The 23762-nt window shown below is 41.5% G+C and overlaps 1 protein-coding gene across 1 annotated transcript in view; it reads right to left on the bottom strand.

Moving 5' to 3' along the window:
• LOC109428421 (G1/S-specific cyclin-D2) overlaps positions 1 to 23762 on the bottom strand; it is a 216864-nt gene that overhangs the window by 13527 nt on the left and 179575 nt on the right. The window contains exon 4 of the mRNA XM_019704171.3: positions 11504 to 11649. Coding sequence (XP_019559716.3) covers positions 11504 to 11649 — 146 coding nt within the window. The remainder of the gene's footprint in view (positions 1 to 11503; positions 11650 to 23762) is intronic.

Below are 23762 nucleotides of genomic sequence, written 5' to 3'. Positions count from 1 at the left end.
AGGTGGTTCGCACATGGTGCTGTACTCCCTATCATGGATGGTGGCCGCGTGTGTCAGTCAGTACCCAAGTCAGTTCCCATAAATCATATCAAATGAAGCTTTGCGTGCGAGACTTTCTCCGGCTAATGGGAGCGCCAGAGATGAGGAGCAACAACTGCATTGTTCTGTAGAATCTACATGTTTAAGCGTCCATTACTCATGGCAAATGTATGGTCAGACAAGCCAGAACATAAAGCGAATCATGGTAGATTGTCCTATGTAAAAATTAAGCACTCATACATACATTTATTTGTTGAACATCATTAAGACAAGACATAATCAACAATAGTACGCCACAGTACTCGGTTTGGGGCTGCCGCTCTCCATCCTCGGTCGCGCCCAATGCTCGCCAAGGTATTTACATATTCTAAGGTAGTCTTAGATGTCAAAACTGGCTGAGCGGCCATTATTTTTTCACCGTGAGAAATTCTGAAAACAAATCCCCCGCCACCTCAAATTCCTTTGAAATTTCGCTTCCTCTGCTTTTCTCCACAAACTAAACGTCATGCTCAACCTTACAATATATAAAAACCTTGAGGCTCGCCAGGTCACGCTCCACCTGGTCCGCCAATCGTGCTCTCTGCGCTGCACGCCTTCTTGTGCCAACCGGATCAGTTGCAAATACCAGCTTTGCAGGGTTGTTGTCCGGCATTCTTGCAACATGCCCTGCCCATCGTATCCTTGCGGCTTTGGTCACCTTCTGGATGCTGGGTTCGCCGTAAAGTGCAGCGAGCTCGTGGTTCATCCTTCTCCGCCTTAGCGTCCTTAGCGCGCGTCGCTCGAAAACTCCGAATGCTTGCAGGTCCTCCTCGAGCATGGTCCATGTCTCGTGCCCGTAGAGGACCACCGGTCTTATTAGCGTTTTGTACATGGTGCATTTGGTGCGTGGGTGAATCTTTTTTGACCGCAGTTTCTTCTGGAGCCCGTAGTAGGCCCGACTTCCGCTAATGATGCGCCTCCGAATTACAGCGCTCACGTTGTTGTCAGCCGTCAGTAAGGATCCGAGGTAGACGAATTCCTCCACCACCTCGAAAGTATCGCCGTCTATCGTAAGCGTAACACTACTACCCAGACGGATACGGTCGTGTTCGGTTCCGCCTACCAGCATGTACTTTGTTTTTGAGGCATTCACCACCAGTCCGACCTTTGCTGCTTCGCGTTTCAGGCGGGTGTCCGCAAAGCACACAAATTGACCGGGTTTTGTGAAAATCGTTCCCCGGCTGTTGAGCCCGGCTCGTCGCATCACACCTTCCAGAGCGATGTTGAAGAGTAGGTATGAGAGTCCATCACCTTGTCGCAGTCCCCGGCGAGATCCGAATGAACTGGATAGTTCATCCGAAACCCTTACGCAGTTTTGCACACCGTCCATCGTTTCTTTAATCAGTCTAGTCAGATTCCCAGGAAAGCCGTTTTCGTCCATGATTATCCATAGTTCTGCGCGGTCGATACTGTCGTATGCCGCTTTGAAGTCGATAAACAGGTGATGCGTTGGGACCTGGTATACACGGCATTTCTGGAGGATTTGCCGTACGGTGAAGATCTGGTCCGTTGTCGACCGGCCGTCGATGAAACCGGCTTGGTAACTTCTCACGAACTTTGTCCATGTCCGTCTTTATCCCTGCATATTTCGGCTCGCGGCACGAAGCCGTTGCGGGATGCGATGAGCTTCTGATAGAACTTCCATGTTTCCTGGGAACGGCACAGCAGTTCCATTTCTTCACACTTCGCTTCTTCCAGGCGGCGCTTTTTCACCCGAAAAAGGCGGGTCTGCTGTTTCCGCTTATGTTTGTAACTTTCCACGTTCTGTCGAGCCCCTTGCTGCAGCATTACCGCCCTCGCTGCGTTCTTCTCCTCCAAAACCGTTCTGCACTCTTCGTCGAGCCATTATTCGTTCCGTCGATTCCGTTCCACGTACCCGATGGTGCTCTCGGCTGCGTCGTTGATGACTGCTTCACTGTACTCCAGCAGTTCTCTAGAGGGGCCTCATCGAGCTCGCCCTCGTCTGGCAACGCGGCCTCAAGATTGTGCGCGTATGCTGAGGCGATATCCGGTTGTTTCAGTTGCTCTAGGTTGTACCGTGGCGGTCGCCGGTACCGTACATTGTTGATGACGGAGAGTTTTGTTAGCAGTTTGACCATCACCAGATAGTGGTCGGAGTCGATGTTGGCGCCACGATAGGTCCTGACGTCGATAATGTCGGAGAAGTGCCGTCCGTCAATCAGAACGTGGTCCATTTAAGATTCCGTCTGCTGTGGTGATCTCCAGGTGTAACGACAAGGGAGGCTGTGTTGGAAAAAGGTGCAACGTATGGCCATATTTTTGGAGGTGGTGAAATCAATGAGTCGTAGGCCGTTTTCGTTCGTCTGCTGGTGGGCGCTGAACTTACCAATCATCGGTCTGAATTCCTCCTGGTTTGGACAGCGATCGTACTCGCGTTCGAGCTGCGCGTAAAATGCTCCCTAGTCATCATCAGTACTTCCGGAGTGTGGGCTGTGCACGTTTATTATGCTGAAGTTGAAGAATCGGCCCTTGATCCTCAACCTGCACATTCTTTCATCGATCGGCCATCAACCGATCACGCGCCTTTGCATATCACCCATCACGATGAAAGCTGTCCCCAACTCGCGTGTGTTGCCGCAGCTCTGGTAGATGGTATGATTACCTCTAAACGTTCGCACCATGGATCCTGTCCAACACACCTCCTGCAGCACTACGATGCCGAACCCGCGGTCCTTCAGTAGATCGGCGAGTATGTGGGTGCTCCCATTGAAGTTGAGAGATCAGCAGTTCCACGTACCGAGTTTCCAATCGCAAGTCCTTTTTGTTCGCTGCGGTCGTTGCCGTTGGTCTCGTTTCGTATTATTCTGTTGCTGAATTTCCGTTACAATGTTTTTTTTACGGCTGGCTCGTAGGGCCTGACACCAACCCCCTACTTTCCGGAGGACCATAGTGCACAGTTGAGCTTAGAGTCCTTCCCTGGTACTCGGACGTTGATCAGCCGCCCTTAACATGGAGATCAGTCGCTGTTGTGAGCCGCTCCTCCTGGAGAACAGACACTCAGGTTTGCCGAAGGAAACCCCCCCCCCCCTCCCCTGTCAGCCTACGACCAAAGTTCCCACCGGGGTTGATTACCCGATCTTCCCTAAGGTTGCTCATAGTTTCCGGCCGGTACCGCGAGGAGGTAGGGATAGGAGTTGCTGGGCAGAGGCTAGTGGATCACAATGGGATCTGAATTGCGCAGCATACCCAGCCTTTACCGTGCACTCTATTTCACCGTTTTAACTGGATCGTCCAGATAAACGAATGAACACGACACCTATTCGAACCGATGTGAGAGCTGCCAACCCTTCAATAAGCGCCTCGGGCTGAAAATCTCTTTAATAAAGACATCTATCTATCTATCTATCTATCTATCTATCTATCTATCTATCTATCTATCTATCTATCTAACTTCAATAAACGGTTTCTCTGCCATGGAGGGATCCAGCGTGATGATGGACCAAGGACACCACGACGCCTGTTAGAAAGCACTATGGAGGAACCGCTGCAACTCGACACAGTCCTGCCTTCTACTGCCAGCGAACATCAAAACTGTTGAGTCTGCAGTTGAGGTCATCCAACCTTCTTCCACAGGCAAATACAAACCATTTCGTGCCTGATTGCCATTACGTTTCCAGTTTGTATTCCAGTTGCTTCCGACGAAAACACAGTGCTGTCTACTCGTTCCTGCCGTCCAAGTCCTCCCAGCTTTGAGTCTAGTGCTGGAGATGGGGTCTTTCAATCTGCCAACCAAGACATTTATAACATCCGTAGTAGCAATTCTCATCCTGAAGATTCTTCCATTCGTAGGTCCTTGCCCCGTGAAGCAAATGTGGTAGTTGCTTCCCCTAACGTCGTTATGTACTACCAAAATGTTCGTAGAGTCAACAACTCAATCGCCAAGTATCAGCTGACTATTAGAGACGGGAGCTACGATGTCTACGTCCTCCCCGAGACATGGCTAAACGATGATATCCGCTGTTCGACGGCTCTTTTTGCGTATACCGACAGGACCGCTGAATCAAAATTCATCCATTGCGCAACAATAATGACAATGTCGCAACCTGGGTTTGTTGCGACAATCGAGCCAATGCGACATTAGTTTGTCCCAACTTGAACAGAATAGGATAAAGACCGGGCACCACGAGTTAAGAGATTTTTGGACTTTGTATTGTGATTTTCAATCAGTAACTTCGAGTCGGTAAGCACTGCAACGCTGCCGACGATCTATCATTAAACAGTTTCGATTTTGGGTTAGTAATTATTGATTTTTCAAGAGTTGACAAGTACGCAACAAATTTAGTTTCCGTTTTGTCTCCAACAAAAATTTTCGAGAACTGGTATAAAGAGTAATCAACGTGCCTTCTTTTTGCTTGTTTAGTGTCTCTTTTATCTGACAATTCTCTTCACTGGACAGGACCGATCACCTTCAAACAGCAACAAGAACATCGGGGGCGGTGTATTACTGGAAGTGCGCTCTGGGTTCAAGTTCCGGTTGATCAACGCTCCGAATTGTTCATAGGTTGAACAGCGGTGGGTCGCAATTTCTACTGTCGATCATAGACTGTATGGTCACGCAAGCTCATGCACCGTTTGAATAATTTAAAAAAAAACGTATCGTTGCCTCCACGATACTTCCGAAAGCGTCACGTATGTTTTCAGCCGACCAAACTTCGACGAAATGCATGGTTTCCTTGCTCATGTAGATAAGAACGGAATTTTGAGTAATTCGGACGAAAATCTCGCACCTAGCACCTTGTCTAGTGTTTGCTATATGCTATTGATTAATTTATTCCCACAAAGTTTAAACGTGAGCCCATAGAGTACTAATCTCAAGACCTCGATGTACCAAAGAAAACCATTAAATTTTGTGTGTCCAGTCTGGTACCCAATGATATTCAATACCGTGTATTTTTTTGTGTAAATTATATTTAGCGTGTTACACTGATCCGACAGGAAAAGGACTAAACATAAATTACGTAATGGGTACCGAGGATTGTTTACAATCTGCGAACTTGACTGCGGAAAAAATTGCGACCATGACGCCGCTGGTGAGCCGGTAAAACACGCTTGGTAAAATGCCAGCCTCAAAAACCTGAAAAGAGTGAAGCAGACAGCCCTGAGACGTCACAGCGAATATCGTACGGATAGGGTACTGCAAGCACCTGATCTAACCTCACTTTGTCTGACAGTTCAGCGAGCTTGTTTACAAGGTGTTAGAATTTTTAACGAGCGGCGAAAATTAAATTTACGTTTTCCGCCCCGAAACCATTATGATACGGAAAAATCGATTATATTCAACTCTACTAATACAAAACAAACCGTCTAATTACCGTTTTACTGAAATTGTATCGAAAAACAGTTTTGCCGGATCTCCGCCAGAGACCAAGTCCATAGTCCTGTTCAACGACGTAGGTTGAACTTGCTCGAAGTTGCTGCATCCTACTCTTACCCATTTGTCAACAAACGGGAAAGAGCGGGAGGGAGCAAGTTCGAGCAAGTTCAACCTACGTCGTTGAACAGGACTCATGTAAACAAGCTCGCTGAACTGTCAGTGCTCGGCTTCGTGACGTCATCATGCAGTATCCTATTCTGCTACTTAGATCATGTTACCATAGACTAATTTGTTACTGTGTGTTATATGTCTAACAATGACAAAGTGTGTTTAGAGTCTTATCCCTAATATGTCAACATAAGGCAATCTGGCGTTCATCACCCTTCTCTCTCAAGCAGCAGCTGAAGATAGCAATTTTTTGTTTAATGTTTTCATAGGGACACGTTTTCCCATGAAAACAAACCTATCCTCCTCGGGAGCCAAAAAGAAAAAGGTGATTAAACGTCAGATAGCCTTATACAATAGATAACGCACGCATGTGCTGCGAAGTCCACCCGGGGCAATGAGAGTATATTACAGGTGGGGAAGAAGAAGAGATGGCTATGTATTAGTAAGCAAAGAAAAATGTAAACACAAATAGTGACGTCACTATTTGACACGCGTTCTTATGGGAGCTCGCTTTGCTTGTAGTAGTGACATGTTTTGCACCAAACACGGATCTCACGCACACTAAGTGTCTCTTCCACACCTTCATTAGACTCTCATTGCACCCGGGGTAACCTGAGGTAACGCCTACACGCTAACTCACACCGACACAGCGGCTGTGTTGGTCGCTCTCAAATCGACCCTCTTTACATGCCGCACATTTAGTGTGTTGCATGGGTCGTACACATTCATGTGTTCGGGTGCATGAAGTCTTGTCATGTGTGGAAAACACACATTCTGTGGAACGCCCGGAATATGGAATCCGCTTCCATATTAGTTTTTGTTTATGAAATTTAGAAAAAAAGATTCAATTTTCATGATTTTCAGAGATTATTTCCATCGAATAGCTGAAGCAGTTGAAAATGCGTCAAAAATATTTCCATTTCCATCTGCTTTCCAGCTCTTCGATGGAAAAAATCCCGAAAATCCACCTCATGTTTACATATGCCAAACTGTTTGGCCGCGGCTCGGGAGACGTTTGACTGTTCCGTTTCCACCGAGCCGCACAAAAATGAGTAGTAGGCCGGGAACACATGGAATGTGTGTGGCGCGCACACATTTTAAACACATTCGGTCATTTGTGCATGTGTTGCAGCGCTCTGTGCGCTGCCAACACAGCCGATGAGCGAGAAAAAAATAGCGTGTACCTACGCTATCGACTGACAGCGGCTGACGAGATCATAGCAAACCACGACTCTTCCTCTTTTTTCAGCCAGCGTTCGACCACGTCGCACGTACTGCAGTGAATCGGGTCGCTGCACTGGGCAATTCTCATCGAGAATAATCAGCCGAATTCCCACAGTTACCTAGCAGCGAACAGGGCTTATAAGCAACTTAATGGACGCCTCTACAATGCTCACCTAGACTGTCTACATTGATTTGATTTGTCTTTATTATAGAGACTTTCAGCCCTTGGCTGGCTTGGCTCTAGACCGCCTACAAAAGAACCTCAAATCGAACCCCAAGAGTTTTTGGTGACACGTAAACGATCAACGAAAGGAAACCAGATTGCCTTCTACGATGACTAATGGATTACATGAAGCCGATACAACCACCACGGTTGCCGATTTGTTCCGCTCTCAATTCAGTAGTGCGTTCGATGATGAACAGCTTAACCTGCAAAACATAGACAACGCCACCCGGAACGTTCCAAGCCTTCCGTCTGCCGTATTTATTACAATTTTTTGATCAAAAATCAACATTTTGTCATAACTTTTCGAAATAGTGATAAATTTTCATAATTTATGGAATGAAAGACTCTTTTTCAAAAAGGCTTCGAACAACCTTGACACCCGAAAGATATTACAGTAGACGTTCGCTCGGTGCAAACGGTTTAACTGCAATGCTTTTTAACTGCAAGTCCGCTAAGTGCAACAATTTTGCAGTTATCGCACCGCTATCTGTCAAAAACAAAACGTCAACAGAGTTGCGATGTTTTTCGGATGCACTACAGCTGCATTGCGATGTTTTTGAGTGCATTCTGGCTGCGTCCAACAGCATTTGACAACTGTTTGACGGCTGTCAGTCGATGCAGTTAGCGAATTTCATTCGGTAACTGAAACGTAAACATGTTGCACTTATCGAACGTCTACTGTATTTGAATTAAGCCCAGTTTTGTGTTTGAAATAAATCGTTCAAGATACTTCTTGAGCGATTGCTGGCTGGAACTTTCTACGGTGACTGCCATTTAAACTGTCATTTCTTTGCAACTGCGTACTGCGATCGAAGGAAAAACGGTTTCTTGAGTGATTCAGGCAAGGAATTTCCCATGCATCAAGATAGGCTGAGAAATTTCTTCTGATCTGCAAACAGCCCTTTAAGTTAAAAAACATGAAAAGAAACTCTTGCCCACTCGAACTTTTGCCCCACTTTACTCTACTGCGTTTTGATATCACTAACAATGTGCTTGCGATGTTGCTGCTGGTGAAGAGTTTAAATCATCCACCGGATGCCGACCGGATGGTATTCCTCCGCTAGTCATCAAAAGTTGTGTGGACTCGTTTGCTACTTCATTAAACTGAGTGTTCAATCTTTCCATGTCAAGTGGCGTTTTCCTGGATTGCTTTTAAGAAAGGCTGCAAGAGGACCGTGTCACACTACCGTGGAATAGCTTCCTTGAGTGTCATCTCTAAGCTCATGAAGAACATAATTCTTCAACAGTTGGTTCAGTGTTCAGGAAAAATAATGCACTGGACGAAAATTACTTGAGCGATTCCGTTTGAAGTGCATACCGCTTTATGCGAGGCATGCACTTCAAACGGAATCGCTCAAGTAATTTTCGTTCAGTGCATTATTTTTCCGTGACCGGAATGGTCAAGCAATTTAACACAGCAAGCCCCATTTGATTTAACGTTTGGTTTCAGCTCCGTACTAGGATCCGGAATAAAGCGAAGCTTTATTATTTCTTGAGCGATTCCTTGTCTGAAATTTCCATGCATCGAGATAGGCCAAGAAATTTCTTGCGATCTGCGTACTACCCATTAGAAGGTGATATATTCCGAAAAACTGTCAGTTTATTGATGAGGCGTTGGAAATTTAGGATCGCTCAAGAAATGCATGTGTTAGATTTTTCTTGACCCTTGTTCGGAGCTGAGAAGAAACGTCAAATCAAATGGGGCTTGCTGTGTTAAATTTCTTGACCATTCCGGTCACGGAAAAATAATGCACTGAACGAAAATTACTTGAGCGATTCCGTTTGAAGTGCATGCCTCGCATAAAGCGGTATGCACTTCAAACGGAATCGCTCAAGTAATTTTCGTGCATTATTTTTCCTGAACACTGAACCAACTGTTGAAGAATTATGTTCTTCATGAGCTTAGAGATGAATTGGCGGTTACACAAAGCTGAAAATATAATAGGGGTACTCACTAAACAGATTAAATTGCTGCGTAAGCCATGCTTATTTGAAATGTTTCATCATTTTGCGAATGAAATAATCAAAGATTGCCTTGGTGATCGCGACGTTTAATCAGTTTAATCAGTTTACGCTGTTAAGCGAATCTCCCTAATGATTTTTCTGTTTGAGCAGGCGCGACATTTACATTTAATTGACTTTATCGTTGTTGTAGGAACACGGATTCCCCAAAGATCCGAAAAGACCGATTGAAACTCGAACACGTGGTAGGCGAAAACACGTGGTGTGTATGAAACGACACTTAGGGTATAGGGCACTGCATAAAATTCTCTCCTTCTCTTTCACTCTTACAGAAATTTTGTAAACAACAAGGCCACGAAACGTCAAAATCCCATACAAAATCAAAACAGTGCAGTTCCCTATGGGCACTCTCCCGTTATTGGTAGCAATAATACGCGGATGATGTGTTCTGTACGAGCCATAAATTTGAACTGATTGTTAGATCAATTAGTGTTTATATGTAGGAACTAAGATCTTGTCCCAACAGTTGTTTAACTTGGGCTAAATGTATTTTCATACTTGTGCATCTTGTAAATTTAACAAAGTTTACTATATGCATTGAACAAAATGTGTAAATAATCGTTTCTCGATCACGAATTTATCTTCGTACGACACTGACATAGTTCGCATCCGCACGTAGCAGATTGGCCAGCAGACCAAAGGCGGCGGCTTCTAGAACTAACGCTTTCTTCAGGGGGTTGATCATGACAGGTGTAACATGAGCATGAAAAGAACAGCAACAATATCGATAAAGTAGAATATATGATCCGTCTTTTTCGTGCATGTGTGTGGTCTGTCAAAATGATCTGAGAAGTGTCAAACATTTTCATGGCTAGCTTTGTTGGTGTAATGAAGAATAATGGCTACACAGCAGAAGAGTAGAGCGTAGACCTCTCCATAAAAAAATGAAATTTCTCGAATTCAGCCAGTCACCCCCACATCTTAATTCTTATGCTGAAACAAACTTCTGGTCAAATTTTCAGCTAAATCGGTGATGATTTCGAGGTGCCTCAAGTCAAAATTGTGTTTTTTGGTCATTTTTCGCCTTTAAAAAATGCCCGTGGAGGCTAGAAGCCTTATAAAATATCGTGGTAACCCTTAAATGAAAGATATGTATGTTCCTCACAACTTTTGTGAACATTATGTACTGATAGGAGGATGTTTTGATCATATTTATTCGTTTTTCAGACATGCAAGTATGCTAAAAAGTTACATTTTACAACAGTTTTTGTTCTACGAAATTCAAACACTCAATTTTTATCAAAAGTTTCAAACCATTATATGATTACCCACAATATTCTGAATAATATTGCCATACATCATTTTCTTACCCGATCTACGGAAAAAATCACAAAAATCGAAAAGTAGAAGCTATCCTGAGTTTTTTGATACCTGGGGTTGACGCAACTGCTGGCAGGCAGAAAAGTCAAACATAGTAGCTTTGCTTTTTCTTGATGATTGCAATGATTGATCATTGATTCAAGTGACAGGTTGGCACAAGTACACATTGCCTTAACAAAAGTGGCATATAATGTACCTCAGTAGAATATGAGAAATGGTTCAGATGGTAAAGCTTTGGACTGGCAAACCAAAGGTTCAAAGTTTGAATATAAGACCATTTGCTTAGTTTTTTTTTTTTTGTTATCAAGCTGGTAATATCAACTCTCGTTCTAAACTTTGCATACATGATGGCTAGCGTAGGGGAAACCGCATGAACTAGCGCATGCATATACGCATCATTCTGACAGAATGATAAAACCTTTATTGGGTGCGTAGTTGAAAATCGGACACGCTAAATAACTAATTTATTGCTTAATCCGTACTTCGGTTCTTACGTCGGACTGGTTGGCTGAGTAGCGGATCGCATCCGCTCATAAAGATCGAATCACATCGTCAGATGACATCTTCCGACGCGAGCTTCGACGTTAGGTTTAACGCTTAGATTTGTAGGAAAACCATTGCAAAAAAAAAATTGAAAGCACATTTGACATAAATTCAAACTCTGAACCTTTGGTTTGCCAGTCCAAAGCCTTACCATCTGAACCATTTCTCATATTCTACTGAGGTATATTATATGCCACTTTTGTTAAGGCAACGTGTACTTGTGCCAACCTGTCACTTGAATCAATGATCAATCATTGCAATCATCAAGAAAAAGCAAAGCTACTATGTTTGACTTCTGCCTGCCAGCAGTTGCGTCAACCCCAGGTATCACTAGCACTATGTTGGCTAATAATGTCAAAATAGCTATGGTCCACTGCACGAATTTGTGCTGGCCTGCTTACTCCCACACGAAATTTGACGTTTGAGCGGTGTCGGCACCGCTCAAACGTCAAATTTCCTGTGGGAGAAAGCAGGCCAGCACGAATTCGTGCAGTGGACCATTACAGTAATCTTCCCACTGGCAGCACTGCCCGAACTGTCAAACTCTGTCAAAATGGACCCTCACTTCCCCCCAAAACGAATCTTACCTGCTCGATCCCGGTCAGATCGGTAAACCTATTCACTAGATAGCTAATCGATTGGCCGCTGCGCAGGTCCCACTTGAGTCCGCTGAGCGACGCCGCAATACTGGAGGCTGCCACCGTGCTGGCAGTGTAATTGGAAAAATAATGTTCTGCAAAAAAGGAAAGAAAGAAAAAAAAAGGAACAAATTAGTCACGAGTGAAACTGATCCGTGCGCAATGCGCACTTAAGTACAAGCGAAACAAAACAAACGATTTAATTAGGAAACCGAGAAAGCAACAAAAACGGAAATAATTGGCAACGAAACGTGACCGATTCGTCGTTAACGTCCGCGTCCCCGACGAAAAGGGATCTTCGGTCGGCCGGCATCCGGTTTCGCCGAAAATATGGGGACCCGTTTCGGGTGGGCGAATCATATGCGCGCGCGCAGTGAATGGCGTCTTTTGATGAATGAAAACTCTCCAAATTACTGGAGCGGATGTCGCGAAATGACACCCTCACAAACTGTGTCGTCGTCTACATCACCGTCATCGTCGTATGACGCATGACTTGATGCTACGATGCAAACACTTGGCCTGCTCCAATTCGATGGTCCTTGCTCGTTTGGGGCTGTTCTTGGCAGTGGTTCCCAAAACGATTGGTTCGTTGGGTTGATGACGTTTTCGCAATCGAAGGAGGTATTGCGAAGTTTGTGCAAATTTTCAGAATCACATTTTATTGTATAGACAGTATGTGCGCCAATACTTAACGGATTTTGGTTCTTTATTTGGTTGTGGAACCCCTGCCGACCATTATCGTATTATTTTGCGTGTGTGATTTCGTTTGTAGTTTTCGGGGTTTTTATCCAACAGACGACGATGATTGCCTTGCACTTGGATGGAAGTGCAATGTGCAAAGGCGGAATCAAAAGACAATAAATTTGCATCAAATTTATGAGAGAGCCCAAACCAAGAATGGTTCCGCCTTGCACTTGCATCAGTAACACCGTCCAATCCGTCAATTTCGACTCCGTTCGTTCGACAGTGATGATTCGTTCCGCTCTGAAGCACAAATTCCGCCTATGATTCGACGGAATGTGCGTAGGATGGCTTGTGGGATCAAATCTCCGAAGAATTCATTAAATTAAGCTGTGAAAAATATCCCGTCAATGACGGGAATTGATCCCTCACCCCCACCGTGACAGCCGCCCGTGGTCGCCATGGCGACAAAATACCCAGAAACGGAAATCGCCCAAAATTAATCAAAATTTATCCCGACAGCTGACCGTTGTTATTGCTCAACTCGCTCGAGACATTTATCGTTTTCAGACAATCTAAACTGCCACTTGTCGCATAATCCGGCCGAAGTGAGTCAGATAAATTAGGAAGAACTGACCGTCCAGAGAAGGAAACAAAGTAAACACTAAACGATCCCACAAATCACAAACATCTGTTTGTTCGGGCTGGCGAATGTCATCGCTCCGACTGAGCTACTTGGATGGATCCTTAACAATGATTCGGGATTTGGACTTCCATCAGAGTTCGCACGAAAACGTCGCCGCCGTGATGATCTCATCTCGTCATCGCGCAACGCCGCCTCATTGCAGTGATCGGAGCAGGCTGGCGCATTTTTGCGCCTCAAAGGATTCCCTCTTCTGGAGGAGCTCCGACGGTGAGAACAATTCACAATTAGCCACGGAAGTACGCATACGGGATTTCGGCGAACAACAATAGCAACAACAATAACAGCGACCCAAGCAGGCGGGGCCCCGGCTTTGAGGAGATTCTTCGGCTTCGACTTGGACCAGGTTTTTGTTTTGATAATTTTGGCAGCAACATTGTTGCACGGCGTTCAATGAAAGGGACCGGCGAAGATTAGTTGAGGCCTGGCGCAGTTTCAGATGATTTTTTTTTGCTGTATTCATCATTTTTGTTTGAAGACGGCGGGTGTTGCAAATGGGGCATTTGTTTAAATCATCTTTTTTGCAGTCAAGACGGGAAACGTTCTCAATTTTGCAAGTGAACAGGAGCTTCGAGATTTCGCATTTTTGGAACATGTTTTGGTCGGTTACACAAAGAAGAAAATGGTCTTTGTTACAACGAGTATCCTGATTATTACGAGCGTCAATGGCTGACACGATCAAACTTGTGTTTTGGTAAAGATCACAGTATGTAGTTGATCATCAATCAATCTAATCGGACCTCAAAACATTCAAACCCTACCAGAAATCGATCTTGATTACGGATATGGAGCCAGTCGTGCTCTGCCCGCTATACCCTGCTTTACCCTGCCCATTTCTCCTCTTCTTAACCAGGCTCTGTTCTGCTCTGCAATGATTTGCTCCACTGTGTTTCTCTGACTTATTCTGCATAGTTTTGCTTTCATTTAATCTATTTTGACCACTGTGCTGTTCTACCTTGTTCTGCTCTGTTCTGTTCTACTTCACTCTGATCTACCCTGCGCTGTCCTGTTCTGTTTGGTTCGTCCTAGTATGCATTGCTCTGCCCTAGTTAGTCTCGTTTGGTGCAGGGTAAACCTAATATCGATTCATTGCACGAGCTTGTTGATCTGTCCTACTCTACATTGTTTTGCCCTGCTTTGTTTTATCTGCCTTATTCTGCACTGTTTTGCTTTCATTTACCCTATTTTGCCCCCTGGGCTGTTCTACCTTGCCCTGCTCTGTTCTGTACTAGTCTACTCTACTCGATCTTGCTCCACCCTGCTTGGCCCTGTGCTGGTTTTCTTTGTTTTATTTTGCCCAACTTTGTCCTGCTTGGTCTCTTTCGCTCTACCATATTCTTCACCACTTTCTTGGCTTGTCCTAGTTACTTGGCCCTGGTCTGAGCTGATCTACCCTGCACTGTCCTGTTCTGTTTACTTCGCCCTGGTTTGCTTTGCTCTGCCATAGTTAGTCTCGTTTGTTGTAGGCTGAACCTCATCTCGGTTCACTGCACTGCACGTGCTTGTTGCTCTGTCTTGCTCTACACTGCTGTGGCCTGCTTTGTTTGCTCTGCCTTATTCTGTACTGTTTTGCTTTCATTTACCCAAGCATTCACTCTGTTTTACCTCCTTTGTTGTTCTGTCTAGCCCAACTCTATTCAAGCCTACTTCGCTCAGTCTTGCTCCACCCTGCTTGACCCTGTGCTGTCTTACTTTATTTTATTCTGCCCAACTCTATCCTGCTTGATTTGTTTTGTTCTACCCTATTCTTCGCTACTTTCATAGTTTATCCTAGTTACTTGACCCTGATTTATCTACCCTGCACTGTTCCTTATGCTTCGCCATAGTTTGCTTCACTCTGCCCTAGTCAGTCTCGTTTGGTACAGGCTAAACCTAATATCGGTTCACCGTATGTGCTTGTTACTCTGTCCTGCTCTACACTTCTTTGCCTTGCTTTGATTTCTCCTGCCTTTTTCTGCTCTGTTTTGCTTTCGTTTACCCTATTTTACCCCCTGTGCCAAGCCCTGTACTGTTCTGCCTTGCCCTGTTCTGTTCAGGTCTAGCCTGCTCAGCCCAATACTGCACTACTCAGTATTGCTACGCCCTGCTTGGCACTGTGCTGTATGCTTTTGTTTCAATCTAACCAACTCTGTCCTGCTTGGTCTGTTTTTCTCTACCCCGTTCTTCACTACTTTCGTAGACTGTCCTACTTAGCACTGGTTTGCCCTGATCTATCCTGCTTTGCCCTGTTCTGTTTATTGAGCTCTGCTCTAATCAGTTCTGTTTGGTACAGGCGCAAACTGTATCCCAGTTCGCCGCAGATGCCTGTTAGAAGAAAATTCAACTGATTGCTGAATGCGATTATATTTAGTCTGCGTAAAACAAGACTAGCTAAAAATAGAGCTAGCTAAATTAAAGCAAACAAAACAGGGTAAAGCAGGGCGTATCAGGACAGAGAACAAGTAAGACATGCCAAGCAAAGTAGTGGAGAATTAGGCAAATGAAATCAGAATCAGCAAAGAAGAGTAGGGCAGAACAAAACTAAGGAAAACAGAACAGGGTCAAGAAGAAAATAGCAGGGCAAAACTGAGTAGAGTAGTGTTGGATTGAGTAGGATAAAACAGAGCAGGGTAAGGCAGAACAACACAGGGTGTAAAACAGTATATGTAGATGAAAGCAGAACTATGCGAAATAGAGCAAAGAGCAAAAAACTATAGAGCAGAACAGAGAACGAATAAGTAGAACAAAATCCGGAAGAGTAAAACATAAAAGCGTGAAGCAGGGTAGAGTAGAACACGGCTTCGTACGAGCTGAACAGGGAAAAACTTCGAGATGTAGCAGAATAGGGCAGTGGCGTAGCAAGGGGGGGGCGGAGGGTGCGGTCCGCACCGGGCCCCCGAATCTAGGGGGCCTCCAAATCAGGGCAGGTCTAGTGTTATAAACCTTCCCTGATTTGGAGGCCTCCTGAATTTGGGGGCCCAGTTTGAATAAAGTTCTGTGATTAGCGAAAGATTCCTACATGTAAGTATAAGTTTTTAAATACTTGCCGATCTGTTGATAGGTATGTAGGGGCCTCTTCGTGATTATCAAGAGATTTTGGAATGGGAACACAGATGGCTATTTTGATGTTCTATTATTAACAATTATAAATGTACACACTTTATTCATGTAGTTTCGTTAGTTTTGTTTATATTAATTTGATGACTACTCTTTGCACCTGCAGGAGCCCCAAAATACAATAAAAAAATGTGTTCGAAATCAAAATTGAATTTTACGATATTCAGTACCGATATGGAAGTATAATTCATGAGCATTATGAAAATGTCCCTGAATATCCTAACCACAGAACCAAACATATGTGTTGATTTGGCATAAGATAGCAGCTGAAATTCAGGGGCTCCATCTATCAAAATTAAGAACTGAACACATGTTACGTTCTTGAAGGGTTTCTGCGGGAATTCCTTCGGGCAAGAATATATTTTTCGATTTATCAGGATGTTACTTAAAAGACTTCTACAAAAATTCCTCTATGATTTACTTCAGAACTTTTTTCAGGGATTGCTTAAGAAAACTTTCTAAGCATTGGTTTACGAATACTTACAATGATTGTTTCAGGAAGTCGTCCTGACATTTCTTCAAGAATTTCTTCAAACAATTATCAAGAAATCCTTCAGGAATTCTTTTGAGATTTTTTGTAAGAATTTATTCAAGCAGTCGTTCAGAAATACCATTTCGGAACCGTGCATAAAGCCATTCAAGGATTATATCATGAAACTCTTCAAGAAATCCTTCAGATGGACCTCAAGGAATTTCTCCAAGAATGATTTTAGAGATTTCTTCAAGAAGGGATCTTGCAGTAGTTCCTCATGGAAAATATATTTGATAATTTTTTGAGATTTTTGAAGCCATACCCGAATGGATCCTTGGGAGATTTTCCCAAGAAATTTGAATGTATTCACGAAGGAACTCTTGTTGAAATGTCTGTAGGATTTTTTGCAGAAATTTCTAAAAAAAAATCTTTAAGAATCGCCTAGATGAATTCTAAGATGTATTGGGCTGATTTTGGAGGTATATTTGATGATGTTCTGGAAGGATTACTACAGTACTATGAAGTAGTACTACAAGTACTAGGAGTATTATGAGTAATTACTTAAAGGATTCCTGAAAAAAATCTGTAAGCAAAGGGATTTTTGGAAGAACTAATTATGAAATGCCTAGATAATTTCTCAACAAATCAATGACGGAAACCCCAAAGAATTCCAAATTCTTTGGTGCAAATAAAAAAAAACAATCTTCAAAAGAATTTCCGCAGGAGGCCTTAGGTGAATTTCTGTAAGACCCCCTGAGGAAATTTGTGCAGGAATTCTTTAGGGATGAATGTGTCCATCCTTGTAGGGTTATCTGAAGAAAAACTTCGAGAAATCCATAAACGAATCTTTATACGTAACTTGAAAAACAAAATCCTTGTTGAAAAGATTGAGTTTTTACTGGAATTTCTTAAAAGATTCTTGAACGAATTGTGAAAAAGGACATAAAAACATTGCCTAAGGAATCTTTGAATGATTTTCTACAGAAATTATTAGAGGAATTTATGAGGAAATCCCTGCAGGTATGATTACTAAAGAAATGCTTGAACAAATTCTTAAGAAATACTTGAAAGGACTTCCAAGAAAAATCGTATGAGGCAGTGCAAAAAGAACCCTTGAATAAGTTTTTAAAAAAATCTTGAAGGAACTCCAAAATATTCCTCTGAAAAAATGCTGAAGAGAACATGTGGGAATCGTTTGTGGATATCTTTAAGAAACTCTTTATAGAGTTCTTGGGATTACATAATACTGAAGAATCCTTCAAGAAATTGAAAAAGAAGTTTCCTAAGGAATCGCTGTTGCAACTTTCGCAGAAAATCTTCGAGGAATTTGTAAAGAAGTCCTTGAAGTATTTCCCAGATGAATCGTAAAAGATATCCAAGAAAGAGTTCTTGGAGCTCCGCACTTGAGAAAAAAATATTGATGAAATCGTTAGAAACATTTCGTTAGAAGTTTTGTGAAATTAATCCGGACGAAACTGGTGTAATCGCTAAAGAAACCGTTAAAGGTATCAATAGAAAAAAACTGATAAAAACCTTGGAAGAATTCCTAAAGGATTCATTGAGGAATTCCAGTAGAATCTCTTGGAGCAATTCCTGTGAGAATTTTTACATAATTTATTACAACTTTTGAAGTATTTCTTCGTTTTTTTTTTATCTTTTTTAGTAATTAATTCGGAAACCCGTGTACAGATTCATTAAGGAATATCTTTAAACATTAATTTGAGAATTGATTCGGCTATTGCTCTGAAAATTTCCTTTGACGATATATTTGATTAATTGTTAGGCATTTCCTTTGAAAACTTCTTCAACTAATTCTCAGAAATGCTACAAAAATTGCTTCTGATTTTTATTTCTACGAACTTCTTTAGATTTCTATTTCTACGAAAATTTTGTTTTTTTTTTATCTGTATTAACGAGATTTTTAGCCCTAGGCTAGTTCATCTCGGGACCCACGCTTTACTTCCCTTCCGAAGGAAGAACTCACATTTTGCGAGTTTGTCGGGAGTGGGATTCGATCCCAGGTCCTCGGCGTGATAGTCAAGTGTTCTAACCATCACACCAGGTCCGCTCCACAGAAAAAAAAAATTTGTTGGGAATTCCGTCTGCAACTTTTCACTGATTTTTTTTTGACAATTCGTTTGAGAAAACCTCTGGTAATAACTTTCGGAATAACTTTAACACTTTTCTGGAAACTTCTATGCCAATCCCTACGGGAATTGATTGGGTAATTCATTTGGCATTTTTTTTTTGGTAATTTATTCGGCGAGTTTTCTGTGAGTTACCTGAAAAAAACTTTCAAATATCTTTCGGCGTTTTTTTTAGCAAATTCTTGGGAAATGCTTTGATTGGATTTGATCCGAAAGTTCCTATAAGAGTATTCTTGGAATTTTCTCTGCAAATGTTTTTGAAAACTATTTCGGCATAACTCTTTTGGAATTTCTCGGCAATAATGTTCAAAGTTGAATTAGGTTATTATTTTTGAAAATATCTTTGACAGAACTTTTTGAAATTCTTTGGGTTTGGAAATTTATTACGGGATTCAGCAATTTCTCTAAAAGTTCTACCAGCAGTTCCTTTGCTCATATACCAGACAATTACTATTGTAATTCTTTCAATAGCACAGCGTAACAAAAATTAACTTTTGGTCTGTCTCAAGAGCAAACTAATGTGTCTCTGACAGATTTTGGACCCAGGTTATGTTAGGTACGATACAAACCACCCTCCAAAAATTGCATGCAAGTTTACATATTAACATAAAATGCTTAAATCTTTCAAATTTGATTTGATAAAACGAAATATTTTGCGTGAGTCGTAAATTTAGATGTCAATTGATCATTTTACCTTTTAATTGCTTAAAAAAATATTTCCATGCTTAACGGCTTGCAGTCAAAAAAGCCCAAAATCGCATATTTTGCCCTATAAATTGAGGTATAGCTCAAAATTGTGGCGTCCTGAAACAAATCTGAGCCCGGATTCGGATTCAGCGGCCCAAAACCTGTCAGAGACACATACAGGTACTTTGAAAATTAATTAGTCGATTCGTTTGTAAATTTAAGTGGCTAAAAGTTGCCAAAGCTTCTTTGGTAATTCCTCTGTAAATTTCTTCTGATAATTCTTTATTAAATTCCGTCTGTTATTACTTTTGATGTTCTATGAGATACATCTTTGCAAATTAAAAATAAATCCACGAATTTACAACAGAACGACCGAGAAAAATCTCAATTACCAGAAGAGATCACAAACAATTTCCTAAAAATGTATAAAGAAATTTCTAAAGAATTTCTAGGAGGAATTTCTGTGAGAATTGAAAGAATTCTTTTTTTTTGAGTTTCTAAAGTATTCATTGGAGGAATTTATGAATCCTTGAATAGGCTTATTAGAGGAATTTCTGAAAAAAATCTAGCAAAAGCACTCAATGCATCCCCTGGAGGAATTCCTATGGAATTTCTTGGAGGAATTTGTGTAAGAATCTCCGGAAAACCCTTGCAGTAGTAATTAAATAAATACATGAAGAAATCCTTGCATAAAAATACCCAAATAGATTTCTTGTACAAAATTATTTGTAAAATACCTGGAAAAATCAGTTTAGGAATGAATGAATGAAATCAATTGAAGAAACTCTAAGAGAATACTTGAATAAAATCTGAACGAATCTTCGGGCAAATCGCAAGAGAATTACTAATGAAATCTCTGGAAAAAATCCTGAAGGAATTTTGGGAGCAATTTCTAAAGGCTGCCTTAAAGGAAATCCTTTAGAATTTTGAATAACCTTAGAACATTTCCTAAATCCTTGGAGAGACTTCTGGAGAAGTTATTTGTTTTGATAAGATAGGATATCTGTTTCTTTACTATTTAGCGATTTACGCTGCCATTTTTATCCCACTCAAAACAATGGAATGAAGCGTTTTTGTTCTGTTTCTTATTTTTGTATATTTGTTAGAAGTGAGCACGGATTATATAAAAAATAACGTAATAATTCTGGAGGAATCAATCATAAATTCTGGAGAAATAGATTTGTTTTGAAAAGTGCCCAGAGGAATACTTGCAAAAATTCCTGAAGGAACTCTCGAGAAAACTCCTAGAGTTGATGGATATTGAAAAATTCGTTAGAGGAAGTCCAGAATGATTTTTCGAAAGAATTCCTACAGAATTCCTACAGAAGTCCGTCTAAAAATTTAATTTAATTAATTTAATTTAATAAATTCAATTTCTTCAGTAGGAATCCTTGGAGATTTTGTTTAATTAATGGAGAAATCCTATGATGAATCTCTTAGTAAAACCTTAGAGAAACTTCTTGAAGAATCCTTGAAGATTTTTTTCGGAAAAGGGAATTTTTGGTGGGATTTCTGAAGTAATCTTAGGAAGTAATTCTTAAGAAATCTTTAAAAGGACACTAAGATAAGTGATGAATGCTTGAGGAAATTCCAAGTTTAATTATTGGAGATATATCTAAAAGAGTTATTTGAGGGAAGAATTGAGAAATACTTGAAGAATCTATGGAAAATCACCAAAGGAATATTAAGAGGATTCTCTGAAAGAAACGGAAGAATGTTTAAAGAAACCCTAGAAGGGCTTCTCTTCCTCTGAGGGAATCCCGATGTAATTTCTTGGAAGAACATCTGGTTCTAAATAAATCATTGATGATTTTTGTAGCATTTTTTTCTGGAATTTTGAAAGAATTCTTTAGATGATCTTCTAGATGAATCCTCAGAATATAATTGATAGATTCTTGAACTAATATTTCGAGAAATACTCGATGAAGCCTTTGCAAGAATCTTTTGAATTACTCTGTAGTATTTTGAAAACATTCCTGCATGTCTGAGGTGAACCAGCCAAGGGACTGAAAGCCTCATTAATAAGGCTAATTATAATAATATCATTCCTGAAGGAGTGCTTTTAGAGGAATACTGAATCCTTGCATTTACAACTTAAAAGTTTCTTGAATACAAATTATTCTTCAAGAAAAATTTCTTAAAGAAAAAAGTAAAGCAATCTTTGAAAGCGTTTATAAATGATAATTTGGTGCTATTTCTAAATAAATTGTTAAAATATTTTCATCCTAATTCTAATAAAAAAATCTCGCGCTCCCGGAAAAAATCATAAAGGAAAACAGAAAATAAGATAAGATAGATAATTTTTAACCTTCCGTTGGCCATCACTGCCAGTTAAATGTATAGATTTATCATTAAAAAATATGTACATGTTATGTAATTTTCATGGGGGCCTACCAATTTGCTTCCGCACCGGGCCCCCAAATTCCTAGCTACGCCACTGGAATAGGGTACACACTCAATGCTAAATTGCCTGTTCGGTACTGTTTTGATGAAAATAGAACAGCAGAACGATTTCGGTAGTTTCGGTAATCGATTTTACTAAAGTTCAGTACACTAACTCTCAAAAACTGGTGCAAAAGGTAAACAATCCATTATTGCTGTATTCAGCTGTTCTATTTTCGTCAAAAATTTACCGAATACGGTATTCAAAATTGAGTGTGTAGGGTTGATCGGGGAACTTTATACTTTACTAGCGGTACCCGGCAAACTTTGTCTTGCCTACTGCGTTTTTTGACGTTTCATGTTTCTAGCCAAGACCATGTCCCCGGTCAAAATGTTCTTCTTCTTCTTCTGTATGGCTCGACGTTCGCATTAAAACTAGGCCTGCCTCGCTTCAACTTAGTGTTCTTTCAGCACTTCCACAGTTATTAATTGAAGGGCTTTCTTTGCCTGCCATCGCATGAATTTGTACATTGTGTGGCAAGTACAATGATGCACTATGCCCAGGGAGTCGAGAAAATTCTTCCGACTGGAACGGGAATCGAACCCGCCATCTCCGGATTGGCGATCCATAGCCTTAACCACTAGGCTAACTGGAGACCCCGGTCAAAATGTATGGAAGATCGATTTTTAAAAACTCTCAATTTTTCCATGTTTTTTGCTTCATAAACCTTCTTTGGGTGAAAACTAACAGAAAAAAAACTAAGACGACCAAAATCGAACCTTCCGTTTGCTTGTTATGCGCGGTCCCACGTATGCCACTACATTTTAATGTACATAGATATCAAGGCAGCGCAAGACAGAGTGGGACGGAGCACATCACGACAAGACAGGCTAAGTAAACAACACAGAGCTTGTTTGGAACAGCTGCATAGAACAGGATTCGAAAAATCGAGCGAGATTACGGGTATGGGCCCATAAACTGCTCACTGTACGTGATTGTTTGGACAAGGAATTTAGGCAGGCACTCTTCAAGGAATTCTTGGGGATGCTCAAGGTGAAAATTCAGAAGATACTCCAAATTCATTATGGGAAGAGTTTCTGAAGTAATTCTCAAAAGTACTCTGAAAAGAAATCGCAGAGGTACACAGAGGTATCCCTGAATATGCTCTGGATGAAAATCCCAGTTCACTCCTGAAGGTACTCTGTAATTATTCAGAAATCCAGTATGTACTCAGATGAAGTTCTGGGAAGAATTCAGTAAGTGCTTCTGGTGATGGCAAGGGAAGAATTGCCTGAGCTTCTGCTACAAGAATTACCTAAGCAATTCTGAGAAAATTCCTGGAGGTATTCAGGAGAGACTTTAGGAATTCCCGGTTGAGAGACACTGAGTTAAAATTTTCGGAGCTGTTTAGGAAAGCATAACCGGAGGTTCACCTGAAGGAATCCTCAGAGCTCCTCTTGGAGGAATTGTTGGAATACTCTGGGTTACATTTTCCAAGAAATTTTGGGAAAAACTTCGGGAATAAAATACCGGATGACCTTCAAAAGGGATTCCAGAGAAATTCGAAAAGATTCAGTTGGGTCTATTCCCAGAAAACCTCAAAGAAGGAACTCTGCATAAATAATCCAAGAAGTTTCTAAAGAAATTCCCATAAAGCTTCTTCTGGGGAAATTATCAGAAAGGAAATCAGGGAGCAATCTCCGATGTAGCTTTTAGTGGAATCCCTAAAGGACCTCCTGCTGATACATCTGCAGAAACATCTGAGGTGAAACTTCTAGGAGACCTAAGAGAATAACCAGCTCAGGGCTGAAAGTATCAAAAATTAAGATATTAAAAAAAAAACTTTTAGGGGGAATTCTCAGACAAATCCAGATGGAATTCTCGGAGGAACTTCTGGAAGAAGTTTTAGAAAAATTTCCTATATCCTCAGAAGATGAATTTTCAAAGGAACTTAACTCTTAGAGGTATTCCTGGATGCATTGACAAAAAATCTCGTGAAAGATTACCCGAATGAAGTTCTGGAGAAATTCCCAGAGAGA

This window comes from Aedes albopictus, chromosome 1 (genome assembly GCF_035046485.1).
Source record: "Aedes albopictus strain Foshan chromosome 1, AalbF5, whole genome shotgun sequence".
NCBI lineage: Eukaryota > Metazoa > Arthropoda > Insecta > Diptera > Culicidae > Aedes > Aedes albopictus.
This window is presented reverse-complemented; position numbering and strand designations above follow the sequence as displayed.